The sequence below is a fragment of the Phaethon aethereus genome, assembly GCF_964289735.1.
Source record: "Phaethon aethereus genome assembly, chromosome: 2".
Classification (NCBI taxonomy): Eukaryota; Metazoa; Chordata; class Aves; order Phaethontiformes; family Phaethontidae; genus Phaethon; species Phaethon aethereus.
The window spans coordinates 161832700-161849021 of NC_138582.1; the positions used below are offsets into that span (position 1 = coordinate 161832700).

A 16322-nucleotide genomic window follows, 5' to 3' on the forward strand; every position below is an offset into this window, starting at 1 on the left:
TACATTCAACTCTTTTGTTAAAAAAAAAAAAAAAAAATTAAAAAAATTTCTTGTCCACCTCTCTTGCTTGCAGAATTGACAATTTCCTGGAGGATGCCTACTGGGAGTAAATTTTCCCAACAGGGAAAGATCCAAAGCAGCTGATGAGATCAACCGGTATCAAATGCAATTAGGAGGCACCATAAGTGAGTCGACTATTGGACACCAGAGGGCAAACCTGGTTATAGAAAGAGGGCTGGCAGTGCTAGCACAGGTAGATTATGCAGAGGCAGCGTATGTTGCAGATGAGAAAGCACTTCTCCCCCTGCAATTTAATGTCATTCCCTCCCTGGCAAGCCAGCTAGAGCAAAGCTAATACAAACAGCAAAGCCTTTAGAAGAATTGTGGTTTAATGCGTAGTGGTCAGGTGACAAAAGAAACAAACCATTAACACCGAGTGTTACAGAAAGACATGTACATGATTTTTTTTTTTTTAAGTCTGAATGGAAAATGCAAGCAAATTCTTAAGAAATGTATTCTCTTACTAAAAAACCTATACTGATATTATTCTTTATGCCTAGAAAAATCTGATTAACACAAGTGATTAGGCAACTCCAATTTTAAAGCTCCAAAAAACATGCTAAAAGAGCAATAAAACTATGCTCTGATCTCTAAACCCAATATAATTGGGCAAAGTCAGATCTTCAGGTCATTTCACTACAGCTTTGAATCCAGCTGAAGATCTTTTCCTGATCCACAGTCAGGTAAACAATTCACAGAATTAGTGGTAACTTTCAACACTTTAAGAAAAAAGTTGATTTCTTCCAAAATGACTCACCAGTACTTATGCCATCTAGTGGCCTGCTTCTTCAGGCAAGTACAATGATTAGTTACTAAAAGCCTTTGGTCAAGGCTGCTTCTTTAACAAACAGTGGTCAGTGTTACGCTATTATTTTAAATGAAAGGTTAGAATATGCAATGCAGAACGCTACTGCTGACTGGGACCATCACAGAAGAGAAATTCATCCTCTTCTCCAGATACTAACCAAGAACACGAAGCACTCATACTAAAAAGGGACACAACAAAAAGTACATTTTACCTTTCCTCAGAAAGGCCTTGTATCACCTTCAACTAAACCTGTAACTACTGGGTAAAGTAACTGTTTACATCAAAAAACAGATTCTTTAGAGTAACACACCTCTCCTCATTCTCAATTATTTGGGTCTGGAAGACTAACAAAGCTTTGCATCTTCATGCAGACTCAGCTTTTCTGTATGTTTTATTAGAAAAACAGAACTATAACTTCAATTTGGATTCTTTTGCTTGCAAAGCCTTGGTTGCTAGTTCAACTTTTTCTTTTAATAAGCTAGCTTCTTCAGCACTTTTTTGGGCTTGTACATTTTTCAGTAAGAAGTGCGTAAGGAAGAGTTTCAAGCCTTCCCGTAGCATTCCCAGTTTGGGGTTGTCAGATATCCTGTAAAGATACAGATCAAAATCAGTATTTAGTCTTCTACTGTTTCATAAGTTTCTTAATTTTTTTCTTTATCTTCTTCAAATAGAGACGTAGGAAAAAGTCCAACCTATAAAAGGAGCTTTTCTGAAGAGGCTTTCAAATTACCAGCAAGTCTACATTGGTTTGGCAAACAGACCAAACACACTCAACATACAATTGATCCTCAACAATGAAATGGAATATTGGAGCCTTAGACTTGCTTTATGTAAACAATTACATTACAGAAAAAAAATGAGGGAAACACTGTGTTTGAGCCTCCTGGTGTTGCAGCATAATGGTTGAAACATCATCATCTAATTTTTTCTAACTTTATATGACATTGCAAGTTTAATACAACAAAATCATGGAATCACAGGGTAATGTAAGTCAGAAAGGATGTCGGCAGGCCATCTTGTCCAACGTCCTGTTTAAAGCCAGACTAACATCCAGGATTGGTTGTTAGTTGCTCGGATTGGTGAGGTTGCTCAGAGCCTTACCCACTCAAGCCCTAAGCATCTCCAAGGATGGAGATTTTCCAGCCTTTCCAGGCCACCCTGTCCCATATACAAAAATAAAGATATTCCAGACAATGTTGATTAAAACCAAAAAAATACACCCCCAAACCTTTCCCTCATTATTATTTCTTTATTCTTCCTTTTTACACTAAAGATACCTTCTAGCAAAGACTGCTGCTAGACTGAATCCCACAGCACAAAGATGGTAAAGCAATAAGGAGAGCAGGTAATTACAGAGCTCTGCTCATGAAAATCCTATGACCAAAATGATACATTGAAAATCTGAAAGCCTTATTTTGTGTAACACTTCTCACAGTTGTGCCTGTACCAACACACAAATGATCCAATTCCCCCGACTCACCCAGGAGAGCTTACTTTTTAAGTGACGGATGGCTGATCTTTGGAAAAGGCACTGTATAATTCCATACACAATAAGGAAACTTATCTTCTTAATTACTACTCACCAAGGGTTCTCTGGAGATCTCTCTGATCACTTACCTCACAAAAATGTCAGTGAGTTCCTCAGCATCTGTTTTGATTAACAGCATGCTTAATACTTGTCGCAAGAAACGGACTTTAGGTTTATCTAGTTCGCTGAATTCAATTACCTAGTAGAGAAAGAGGGAGAATTAGATTAATTCAAGTATTTCAAACAGCTGAATTCTCTTCTAAATGAACAGCTTTTAGCACACCAACTGACCTCCCATATATCCTGAGTCTTAAGTTTAGCACAGAAGAACGAGCTGAGACTGCTGCCTCCAAAAGCCAATCAACAAGGAAAGCAGAGAACTTTTTAAGGAATAACCTGTCTGCTAGTACCAGAACACTAGATGTAATTTCTCAATCAGATAAATACTTAGAAGTACCTAGGGCATTCCATATAATGGCTTAACACATTTCAATTATTCTGTTAATAAAATTCTATGGACTCCACATTCTGAAATCCAAGTGCTCAGTAGATTTCTTTCTGGTCTAATAGAAATCAACATCAGCTGAAAAGCACAGCACAGAATCCACCAGCAAAGCCTGTTAATGAAGGGGCCTCAGTTCCAACTCTGGATATTCTAAAGAAAATAATCTTACAACTGCTCTAGATATACAGTTGTAGACTTTCTGTATGCGTGCGTCACCACAGGCTCCCTCTTCCCCAAATGATAGCATTACCGTAATCAATAGGATTAATTTGGCAATTTTAAAACAAGTTACGTCTTGGCTTATGACCATGAACAGCTAAAGTACCAGCTAGGTAACAGAGAAAATACATTTTCCATAAAACTAGCAAATGCAAGGAAAACACAGAAGTATTTTGAAAAGAAAACACACCAACCTTGAGAACTGAAAGTGGCAATGATTTTGTCCTTAATAAGTGAGCCAACAGTGAAACCAAGTTAGAGATGGCAGCAGCTGACAGGTTTTCTAAGTCTCTGATTTTGTCCCAAATACTAAACTGCAACGTCACCTAGGTGTCAAAAAAAATCCTACAAATCAAGTGACTGTTTAAATGAGTAACAAAGTAACAAAACCTTTGGACCGTCTATTTTTTGTGAGCCCTCTGTTAATTAACAGGGATGCTTGATCAGACAGTTCAATTCTTTTAAAATGCACAACATGAAGGAAAGCAAACCTTCTGCAGTAGTTATTTTATTTTCTATTCAGCTCTGACCATGAGTATGCCTTACTGAATGCATAGCTATACCGGCAGAATTTTTCCTCAGGACCAAGATCTTAACAGGCATGCATCCATTCTCAAGCATTTAATAACTGTCTTCCTAACCACAATAATGACACTGAAATCAACGTGGAAACAGATTTCTCTTCACCTGAAATCGCCTTTCGTATTCACAAAACTTGTTAGCCAAAAATGCGTAGAAGGGGTTATAGGTCTTCTCCTGTAGGCAGCAGTAAAGGATTACGTGAACAATTTCTCTCTCCTGCTGATCTTTCAGTCCGAGCCTAAAATTTAGCAAGAGAATGAGAATCATTTAATGAGGAAAATATTGCTGCCACACAGTAAGAGCTACAGTCAACATCCGAGAGTAACACTTTAAAAAAACCCTCCAAACACCACATCAAATTTTACTTGTCATAAAATTCTTACAAAGTCTTTAAAACACTGCATGGACTCACATCCTCAAGACTGTGGGCTAAATCAGCATCCTGCTATGGCAATATTGAAATTCTACATTATTATCGGTGTTAAAGGAGTGGCTGCAAAAGCAAAACCTCAACAGGCAGAAGTATAATCACCCCCCAGGGAAGGAGAGGTAGCCTACTCCATGTTTGTACCTCTCAATGAAGAAAAACAGAGGAGAGGGCCCTGTCATCAACGGAGTCTTGTGCCTTTGAATGTAGCAGCAGTACTGCAGCAAGCGCTGCTGCATGGTGTACCAATATAAAGGTGAAATAGTGAAATGAAAACTGTAGGACCCAGTTGTGGTTCTCACACTTGTACCTACGGTCATAGGAGAAAAAACAGCCTTTGGATCAGTATAAGCCTATTTAGGGAAACATGTCCAGGGCCCTTCACTTCTGTGGTACTTCCTAAGGATAAGAAAATATTTTAAGATGTTTTTCCTACTTGGTGATAGGAGTATCTTCATCTCTAGGTCAACTCCACGCTACATAATACTCGAAATCATTACTCTGGCAGTAACCTAAGAGGATGCAGTCAGGGATTTCAAACCACCTTAAAAAAAAAAAAAGCCTGAAGAAAACAGTATCAATGAGTACTTATGTTGGCTGCCTCAGCATAAAGGCCAAGGACTGAACAGCCTTCCCACTTGAACAGCTGACCAGTCTAAAAGAGGGCTGAGACACTTTGGCAGGGAATGGTAACTAACTCACAATGCACCTGTTCTGTGAATAATATGATTTAGCTTCCAGGGCTGCCAAATGCTTGGCAGCATTAAAACCAATTAAAATGAAAAATGCTTCGTATTATAATCTGAAAAATGTCAAACAAAATTCTTTTCATTGCTTCAAGCTCAAGTTTCATATGGCATTAATATAACTCAAGTGTATTTTCTAACTAACTTTGACTCCACTGGAACTTGCTTTACCATCTGTAAAGTAGTTTGTCATTGCTTGATTCTAATATCCCTCGTTTGTATACACCTTCCGACATCTGCCATTGCATTTGATCACAGACACACACCGGGATTAACAGAGAGAATATTGTCTTTCAGCCAAAAACCCCCAGAATGTAAGGTTTTACAATAGGAAAATCTGGGATGATTTCTAGGCGGACTGCTAATGAGCAATGAAAAGTTAGAAGTCTGCTTCTCCAAAAGAGACCAGCACTGTAAGTGCTGTGTTGTGATATAATTTGCTTGCTCTTTCATCAGCCAAGTTCTATGTGATTTTATTACAGAGCAAAAGAAGTTTTTTTTAAAAAAAATACACAGGTTTTCAGCCACCAGACATGCATTTAATAGATGACTTGTGAAGTTACATTGCAATCACTAATTGGGCATACTCTCCTTTTCCTTGTTCATCATCGCATCTATCACAAATTGCTTATTTAGGAAATATTTATGTTGCCAGACAGTTTTACCCAAGTAAATCAGCACTTCGATGTTCAATTTTATTCTTACCTTCACTTCTTCACAGCTAGCAGTATTTTATCTTTTCAGACCTAGCATTCCTAAACATCTTAAAAATGTAAGAGTCAGGATTGTCTTCCACTGCTGAGCTTCATCAAAAATCTGTACAGATTTCATAAGCCTGATAATCTTCAATAAAGAATATGCAATCATCTCACCTATTAAATCCTCCATGAATTACAGTATTCCTATGGATGTGCATGTCTTGATCACTTTAAGAATCTCTTGCTGTATATGGGATAGCTTGCCTCTGAAGTATAGGTTAGTTATCACCAGCAGAAGCCTGCCTCTAGGTTAGTTATCACCAGCTGAAACCCAAGACTATCATTGCCTTTAGATCAAAAACAGCAACACTCAAACCCACCTTTTAAAAGTCAGTTCATATTATTTTAGTAGATACAATCACATACTCAGTATCCTGAATTACACATCACACTACAATAGGATATCCAAGACTTTCACAAGTTTCAATTTTTTGTGAGATGTAGTTTTATCAAATTCTTCATCTCTATGAAATGCTTTAAAAATTGCCTTGCCATCAAACTTAAGCAGCATTCATTCCCCCTCCTGTGTGAATCTGTGGTTTGTGAAGGAGGTGTGGCCTTTCAGCTGATGAAATGGATCAAGTCTCACTCTCCCCTCTGTCTCCAGTGATGTTCCCAACCCTCCCCTTTACACTGACACTTCTGCAATTACAAGCTGAGCCACTTCAGGGAGCTGTTCTGGCTTCAAATTAATTACTTTCTTTTGCTGTAAGGAGGAGAAAGACAAGCAAAAGTGTAGCAGCCTGGATTTAAAATGGTTTAGATTACCACTTAACCACACCTCAACTCTGCCAGAGACCTAGCAGCAGATGAATCAACAAGCACAGTTAAAATATTTCTTTATGTATTTCTTATGCTCTTCCTCATGAGACTGACATCAAACATATGAATATAAATTCCCATACACCCTGGAACACATGTTCACATTGAAGTTAATTCATACTTTCCATTATATTCTGCCAGATGCAGGCAGATTTGAGAATTCCTCCCTCTGAGTTTGCTGTAAAAAAATCAGCATCAACACACACCAGGCAATCTGCAGACAGTTTTTCTGCCAAGCCTGTATGTATACAGATTTGTATACTAGTTTAAGTAGCATGGATGAGAGTCAAGGATCAATCTGCAAATTGAGCTACCAGGTCTTGGCACGAATTGCAGCAGCTAATTTCTTTTAATTGAACAGGCCATATTAAGATATTGGAATGACTCCATCCCAGTCTTAAATCCAAGCCGTGTTTTACAGAAGTGGCATTTAATCAAATATTAGTTGACTTTATTACAAAGTCTGTTTTGGTTTGGTTAGCAAATTATTTAATTGCATGCCATCCTGGTAAGACAATTCCCTTGAATTACAAGGCTGCAACAGAAAAGTTCAGACCTGATCTCTCCCCTCCCAGTTACTACAGACTTACAATTAATATTCTGACAAAACACAAAGAATAGCTTAGTTTGAGCTTTTCCCTTATTACATCGTCTTCTAAAGAGCTGTTTGCCAAGTGGTAAGGAAACTGGTCTTAACACGAAATGTGACCCTGGAGCAAATCCATAATAGATTCTGCAAGAGGGAAACGGAGGTGCTAGAACACTACCAGGTCATGCAAGTATGGACAGAGACCTACAAGATGGCTTAACAAGGTGGCAAGAAGTAAAGGAAGTGGCAGTAGTACAGAAATCCGGTGACAAAACCAATGTCTGGTTTTGTTGAGATGTTCTGCAGGGGCTTCTGGTCTGCCCCTGTAAGGAAGCAAGCCTCCAACAGACTTCCATCTGCTAGAACAGGATACACATCTTCAGCGCAAAAAGACACAGGCTCCTTAAGTCAAAAGGTGCTGTTGTCACATAAGTGACAATAACAGGGACTACTCCTTTCCTCTGACTGCCAGTCAGTTCTGCCTGCCCCCTACTAGTCCTTACACCAGGGTTTTGGTCCCTCTCCTACCCTTTTACCCTATGTGGATCCCTAGCTATGCACTTCTTTAATTATATTATCAACTAAGTGCTCTGAAGGCTAGACCATCTTTCCAACCCAGCTAATGATGTTTTTAGTTCTGGGCTGTCTTCTGTGGTAGTCTGTACTTACCTGAGAAGCTTTTCAAAGGCATCCAGGAAATCTTCACTTGTCATCAAGACGCAAAAAATACTTCTCCTGATATCAGTGTTCATTCTCTGCTTACGAGCAAGCTCCATTATCTTTGAACTCACCTGGGAAAAAAAAATTAAATGCTATTTTATTTATGCTTGCTTTAAGAAAGCTATTTCTGTGCAGCCTTGAATAAGACCATTAATGAAGATCTCCAGTAAACTATGAAGCAGCAATCCAGAAGTCCTGAGCTTTTGTCCAGAGGCATAGGCATCAGGAGCTTTTTCAACTAGGGAAATACATTTTAATGTGTTTTAATTATGCCAATTATTTTTAAGATGTGCTTCTCTAATATAAGTCACCATGACCATCTCACCACACTACTTTTAGAATCAGCTTAGATACATGCCACCCACGGACAGACAACACTACCTGTTAGAATTCATACTCGCAAATCCACTTTTAAATCAAGTCTCCTCTTCCACTTACATAACTTACTTTTGCTATTCCACAGGGTAAGAAAACACAAGCTATACCGTAATATTTGTAGCAACAGCTCTCATGAAGCACACGAGTACAACATTTTGAAAAACGTAAATGCAGAATTTACAGTCGAAAAGCTTAGTCTTACAAGAGCCCACAAAGATTTTTTTGGTGGGCTCTGAAATGAACTTACTCATCTGAAGAATATTCAAATGATCACAAACACTCAGACTTACAACTAGCACTGCTTGGATTTACCTTTCCTATATGCAGTTTTTGCTGAGTCTTGCCATTTGTATCATTGATCATTGGCGCTCCACTCCAGGATGACCCTACGATCCACCAGCGACCAACCTGATCAGCACTGAGGAGAGATTCCAGGGAGACACGGAGCTGAGTTTCTTTTCCAGAACCACTGCTGTGAACCTTGGATAACAAAATACAAAACCGCAGAAGCTTTTATTTGAAGCTTTTTTTTTAAAAATCCATAAAACAACAAATACTTAAATTACTTAAACAAATACTCCAAACAAATAACTTTATAGAGATTAAGTTCTTCACATGTTCCCCCCCAACATTTAGTTTCAGTCAACAACCTGAAAAGAATTTACAAGTTTCCCATATGCTCTAGTTTCTCAAATACAAGAATCTGTATCTACATTTAGAAGTTCTTGATTTTTTTTAATTTTAAAAGCGAGATAATCAACTAAAAAGTAGCCATCTTCTAATCGAAAAACTTGATTAGAATTCAGACTTGATGCTGATGTTGAAAATCAGCTGCAGCATCTTACAATCTGGTCATGATTTTCCTTTTGAACACTTCTGATCAAATAAAATGACATGACAAACTGCCCTAAGTTTTGTGCAATTCAAACAACAACAAGTTTAAACCCTTTGAACAAAATAAGAATTTTCAACAAAAGAGCCTAGAAGCGTACTAAGAGGACTGCGAAAATTTAAGAGAGGAAATTCTACAGAACTAGGTTACATAGCTTATTTTTGCCTGCCTATTATCACTGATGTGCACATCCTGCACTTGAAAATTCCTGAAAATTAAGATGCCCTGGGTGTTGTAGACGAGTAGTTTTCAGGTTGGAGATACATGGACTCTAAAACCAGATTCAAGTCCCATGAAAATGAATTAGTTATTAATCCAAAGAGACAATTACTTTCATGCATTTTATACTGGTTTGTTCTAGACAAACTGCTTGCTCTCTGCCAAAAAAAAAAAAAAAAAAAAAAAAGAAAACACATATGGGTTTTCAGAAGTGTTAAGACTTCCAAAATAATTCTGGTGCAGTTAGGAGTGGGTGCGGGCATCTAAAAATCTATGGAAAAAAGAACTTGTCATGATGACTCATTTCTTCTGCACCATCATTACATCCCACAATCTCTTTTTCAAGCATAGGACTTTGAGGCAAAGCCTTTGGCTAAGTATTATGTCCTTTCTCAAACTGTTCTGCAGAAGGCTGGTTAACTGTTGACTTCACTTGGACACAGGACATTATACTTAATGATTTAAGAAGTGATTTTTGTCCACAAGAGTTTCAGACTGTTAGATGAATTAAAAAACACTATAGCCCATCAAGCTGACACACAATACAAATAATTACCTCTGGTTTAAGAATAGCTATACTACATACGTCAAGAAAGTTCTCACCAGCGTTCTTTGCAGTTTGCGGAGTTTTTCAACTGGTTCAGGATCATAACCAGGAATCTTACGCATGTCATTATTCCTTAGCGCCAACATAGTCTCTAGCATAAAACGAACCTATTGGGAAAAGAAATATTTCTGTGGACTATGTACTCTAAGTTTATTTAATAAAGTAGAGAGTGTACTTTGAAATTACTATGCTGTGAGAATAAGCAGCTCAGCTGGCAATATACAGCAGAATTTAGATTACAGATACAGAGAAGGATGTTTACTTTAACTCATATTATATTTGTGTTCAAGCTTCAATTCAAAGCTTAATCTCCTAAACACCATGCCTCAGTGACCATTTTTTGAAGTGTACAAAGTATCAAAAAAACAGAAAACCACTGTCCATTGCATAAGACACAAAATAGTCCCAGACTCACCCATAACAAGAATTTTGGTGCCTGTGTCCTAAGAACTAAGGGAGACAGACAAGGAGAATGCAAATAGCTGAATGCAACAACTGAATACTAATGGTAACTTAGAATCTAAATAGAGTGTAGCACAAAACATTTTGATAAATTAACACATGTATCCAAGTGCTTATTGAAAAGAAGAAGAACAGAAAACCTTTAAAACGCACACACATACCCTAGTCTGATCCTGGAGTTTCTTCTCTGCTGTATTTGCTTTCCTCTGGGCTTCAGTGATCAGTTCCTTCAAAGCCAATGCATCATCTTTTCTTAAGGAAAAGCCCACATTTTTCAGAAGAAACAAAACCAACTCAATCTCTTTTTCAGTGAAAGTGCTAACAAGCTTTTTCAGAATATCAAAGATCAGCAGGGAATGAACCACATGGAAGTTATACAGATGAGCAATCAAGGCAAGCAGATTTTCACATTCTTTCCCTTCAGCATCACTTTTACAGAGTTCATCAAATTTCTTCACCACGGCTTCCAAAAAGTGAGCACCGACCTGGCAATAGTTCCGGGGGGGTGGGGGGGAAGAAAAAAATCCACTGTAAGTAGATTTTACAGACATCCGTAAAATATTCATTTTTGGGGCACTGCCGCTATTAATTTTAAAGAAATACTGTTGCTTCTCGCAACCAGTATGGTTGTTCTACATTTAAATACACAAAATCTAAGTGGTGTGACATTTTCTTAAAGCATATGTTATTTACACCTCATATATGCCATCCAGTTGCCTTTTAAAGTCTGTGCAAGAAAAGCAAATGTTATGAACTTACAGTACACATACATCAGAATTCATTTACATAATGGTTGTGGACCCATATTAGCATCTTCCCAGCTGTCAGGCTAGCATGCTGTTACTGCTAGTCATTCATCCAGTAAAAGCTGCATGTCAGAAACCGAATGCATCAGAGTGCAGCATTCCAGAACAAAATCCTTAACAGGAGGGTTAAAAAAAAATATTGTAAAACAACCCCCAACATACCAAGTTTTCACAGTTGCTGAGCATAAGCTTCTGCTGATTTTGAAGTGGGGATAAGTCTTAGCCATTTGTCAGAAGTACAGTTGGGAAAACAAATTTTGGAATCTCTACATTTGTTAAGAGAGAACTAATGCTAAAGACTGGAATTAGAAAGCATACCAAAATATTCACAGGTAATGAACACATCACTGCTAAACAACAACCCCCCACATTATTACGGTGCTAATATTTGCTGATTGTTCTTATGAAAACCAGAAGTCCCAGCAGCAGTACTGACTTGCATTAAAACCTAAGACGGTCAAGGCTTGTAACTATCCAATGATCATACTGCACAAATGTATAAACACAGTTATTGCAATCCCAACTTTTGCATGGCTCAGACTAATCTTAAATGCAGCTGTGCCATCACACTTCCATGTAACATATCCTACATTTATTTTACAGAAAAAAATACGGGGCTTTATAGTATACTTTAATACTATAGTCTTAGATTCAAAGATGCTGTTTAACAGTCAGTAGTACAGACAACTGTCTAGATATCATCTATATATTTCTAATAACTATTAGTATACCTATATCTAAAACCTATTACTAGGTATTTTGCAAAGTTTCAATTTCTAAAAAGATTGTGTTTCTCTTCTTAAAACAGCACTGTAATATAATATTAAGTTATATTTGCAGTCAGAACTGCCTTTCAAACAGTTGAGAGGAACAAAAAAAAAAAGTTTAATGGCTAGGCTGCATGGAGAAAGCTGCTCTAATTGCATTCATCTGATATTTAATATGGTTTCAGAGACAGCATCCAGGTGACTATAGGACAAACTTGCATCAGTACATCTTTTGCATTGAGATGTAGAAAGAAAATGTAACTTGATGGGAACATGGTGCTGAAACACCTCAGTTTCCTGATAGACATTTCAATGAAATGAGCTAAAATCTTCCCTTTGACATCAGTAGTTTCAGCTTCTTCTTAACAGTAAGCAGGAAATATTTATCCCAATCATTCCTCAGGCTTAAAAACACAAAAAACCCTCCAAAAAATTTGCCATGCTTTTTGAAGTTTTTTTCATATTCTGGAGTCATTCATATACCTAGTTAACTCCACTGACGATTTGCACAATTGGGCTTAAAAAAGGACTTTTTCCACTGATGTAAAAGGATTTCTGTACCTGCAGCACTTTCCTCCTTTGGATACACTTTGTTCAAGAACAATGTCTTCATATAGCCACGAGAACAGAAATGGATTAATGTAATTAAAGAGGAGAAAACTTGAAGGTTAAAAAAATCAGTTTTATCAGTGCAGAAAGACTTTGATGAAAAAAATTATGGTTTTATAAGTGACCAGTGGTAACTCATGGAGGAAATAAATTCATCAGATAAAGCAACAGACTTGGTCCCTTTCACTTGTGGACACCTAGCTAAAAAGCTACAAATACTGACGAAATTCAACTATAGATGCTCTTCAGTGACACTCAATCAAAAATTAAAAAGCAATTCAAACAAAACATCAAGGAAAACATTCTGCAATATGTATTATTAAACAAAATTAGTCCCAACCACAAAAATTACCTCAATTCCTACATTATGATGAAGAATGCTGACTAAAAGGACATGCTCCATCATCAGTCTTGCAGGCATGGCAACTGCAGTAACACAAGCATTCATGAGAGTATCTGTCAGAGTTTCATTCATGTCCTTTCTGCTGTTGGCCATGTAGAGCTCCTCCATCTGTCCACTAATGGAGGACATATTTGGTTCACTCAACCTATTGAGAAACAAAATCCGATGTTCACTTTTTCTTCTCTTTACAGAGTTCCACAATTTTCAATTTACACAACAAGCAACCTATTCTTTTTAGAGAAACTAGCTTGGCTTAAGAAGAAAGACTGAAAAGATGACTGGAAGGGACCTTTTGTATTTTGCTGTGTTCATGAAAATAAAAAAATACAACATATGTTTAATTCTGTTTTTTTCAATATTTACATGTAAAAACAGATTAGCAGCAGTATTTACAAAGCACCATCAATGTTCTTACTGTACTGACTTATTAAGAAAACAGACTTTGTTCTTAGCAGTTTTAACTAAGGCACATCAAAGTCTTTGGAGAAATTAAGTATGTAAATGTCTCATACTTTTCTAACATATCAGGTATATAAAATTCTAAATCACTGAACAAACTGTATACTGTAGCCTGCATTTTACAGATATCATAGATAAAATAAAATGCCAATAGATTTCTTATTTTAAAAATACTTTAAAATTAAAACACATGAAAGTGCTAATTAATTTTTCTGTTCTTCAATACTTTAAGCTATAAAGTGTTGCTCCTCCTCAGCTGTAGTGTTGGGAGAAATTTAATTTTATTTAATTAAAAAAAGAAAATAATGCTTTTTTGTGGGGGCCTATAACTGACACCATAAGGGGTTTTTTTATAGGCATACTCCAACTGACAGTGAATTATACCTAGCATTTGCAGGCAACTGCTGTGTGGAATTCAGCCCAATCTTAAATTTATTTTCTAGATTTTTGAACTTCCATCATGACCAACTTGATGAAGAATTTATATCAATAAAGATAATTATTATTAAGGATAGCAGACACAATTGCCAACTTAAAATCAGTTTGTGAAGACAAAAGTCACATCCTTGCCACTTTTCTTTGAATGATGAGCACTGTCGCATCAAACCAGAAAGATTAATGACTTTCCTTATTACACTACCTATTAATGAGGCCATTCACCATTTTCTTCAGTCTTCCCAATTCTTCTCTTTTCTTGTCATCTACTGTCTCCTGAGCTTTCCTTACTTGAGGGGGAACATACTTCGTAGCACTGTGATTATGACTCTTACCAGGAAAACAATAAAATAAGATATCATGTAAGACTAGCATTTTAAACATTTGAACACAAATATATATTTCTATTTAAGTTTAACATACCAAACTTTTAGTTAAGTATATATTTCACCACCTAATAACCAATGCCAAAGGAACAACTTCATAAAGAAGCATGCAACAAGTTACCGCTTATAACCAGCTTGATGGCAGCAAAATCCTCTTCCCTTCACATGAAATTTTCTTTAAGTTATTGTTAATAAAACCTGACATCTTAGGTCTTGGTTTTATCCAGGTTTTATCAGCTGCAGACGCACTAACAGTTGAAGTTAGTGCCACATGGGCTAAATGACCTGTTTGACCTCCGCTCCTCCACCCATGCTACAAGACCTAACACAGGCAGAACCTCTGGGATGATCCAAAAGTAACACTTCAGTTTGCAACTGATAACGATTTTAACACAAACTCTCTTTGCTCTTAGCAGAAGTGCTTAATCATGTTCTTAACCTCTGAAGCCAGGGTAGTGCCTTTTACTTGCTGATCTTGTATATAGAGACAAGGCCACATGCCTTGTGCTTTAGGGTATCATCTGCCAGCATCCTGACTTGCGGGAGCTCTGTGCTCAACGTCTAACAGCTGTCTCTGGGACCTGGCAGACCTCTGAAGCTGTTTTGACCCAGAACAACACTCTGCATGGCCTGACTAGACAGCAAACACCTGTGCTTTACAGAGGTGATATAAACTCTGCTTTATGTTCAGGCTGTGGCATGTACTTTGAGAAGCACGTTTGTGTTATCCGAGGCTAACACCCTACCTCCTCCTCCTCCTCCTGGCCCGGGGGCTCGCTGGCCTCAGGCATCCCTCCATCCTCGGGGAACGAGGACGAGCTTTCACTCTCCCACTGCCCTTCCACATCATCCTCCTCGGAAGGGTCTGCGGCGTCCTCCTCCTCCTCCCGCGGCCCCGGCGGGGCCTCCTCTTCGTCGCTGCTCTCGCACAGGCTGCTGAGGCCGGCGCGGGAGCCCAGGGCGCCCAGCACGTAGCCCAGCCCGTCCCGCAGGAAGCTCTGAGGCAACTTCTCCGCTGCGGCGCCCTCCTGCTTCTTGCGGCGCTTGCCGAGCCCCAGCCGCCGCTCCAGTCGCCGGATCTCCTTCTCCTCCTCCTCGTTGGCCTCCCGCAGGGCCCGCTTCCGCGCCGAGACGGTTGCGGCGGCCGGGGAGGCCGCCCGGGGTGTAGGTGCCGGCCCCGGCCGCTGCTTTCCGACGGCGATAGCGGGCGAGGCCGGCGGTCTGGAGCGGGCGGCAGGAGCCTGCTTGGCAGCAGCCTGCTTGGCAGGAGCCGGCTTGGCAGGAGCCGGCTTGGCCGGGGCGGCGGTGGGGGCCTCCACCGGCTCCCCGCGCTGGCGGCGGCGCCGGCGGCTCCGCTTGAGCTTGCGCTTCTCCTTCCTCGCTTCCCGGCGGCTCCTGCGGTGCTGCCTCTCCGAGTCTTTCAGCAGGGACAGCGGCGCCTGGTCGCCTGCTGCCTGCACGAACGTCTGCACCGCCTGCCGCAGCCTGTCCAGCTTCCCGCCGCGGCAAGCGCGGGCGGCCGCTGGCCGCTTCATCTTCCCCTCAGCCACGCCGCACCTGGGCGCCGCCATCTTGGAGAAGGGCTGGCCTTCCTCTTCCGCCGCGCGGTCGCCATTTCGGGCAGCAGCGCCCCCTGCCGGGCGTTGGCGACAGGGCGGCCCCTCAGGCGGCCCCAGCTCTGACGAGATGGTCCCCAGCGGGCTGGAGCTCGCTTGAAACACGTACCAAAGCCGCTGAATTGGTAAACATTCCCTCTTTTTTAAAAAATATATATTTAAGACAATGTAAGGCTTGTCCTTCTTGTTGCATAAGGGACTGGAACAACTCATCCCTCATAGCCCTGGCTGCGGTTACAAGGCCCTAACACCCACTGGGCATGAGGCTCCTGCTAATGCCTCTCGAGGCTGCTGGAGACGAGGGACTTGAGCACCCCTGGCCACTCCCCCACCTGCCCAGACCCCCATTTTAAGCTCCTTGCAACCCTGCCAAGCTCGGGCATCTTCCCCCTGAGCATGCCAGAGCCAACATCCACGTCTATAGCCTCTGTGCGGCACTAACTTCTCTTGGGGTGTTCCCATCCACGTGCAGGACAAGGTGATGCAGCTGCTGGGCCTGGTGGCCCCTGCCACAGGGAC

General features: G+C 39.9%; 1 protein-coding gene across 1 annotated transcript; it reads right to left on the reverse strand.

The window, feature by feature from the left end:
- Positions 1 to 1276: 1276 nt before the first annotated feature.
- Positions 1277 to 15758, reverse strand: NOM1 (nucleolar protein with MIF4G domain 1; the record flags this gene model as incomplete). The annotated part of the gene is made up of 11 exons (XM_081996817.1): positions 1277 to 1454; positions 2486 to 2595; positions 3315 to 3446; positions 3808 to 3940; positions 7714 to 7835; positions 8455 to 8622; positions 9857 to 9967; positions 10484 to 10807; positions 12857 to 13052; positions 14007 to 14131; positions 14934 to 15758. 11 exons carry the CDS (start codon positions 15756 to 15758, stop codon positions 1277 to 1279), a joined length of 2424 nt encoding a protein of 807 aa, XP_081852943.1.
- Positions 15759 to 16322: the final 564 nt, after the last annotated feature.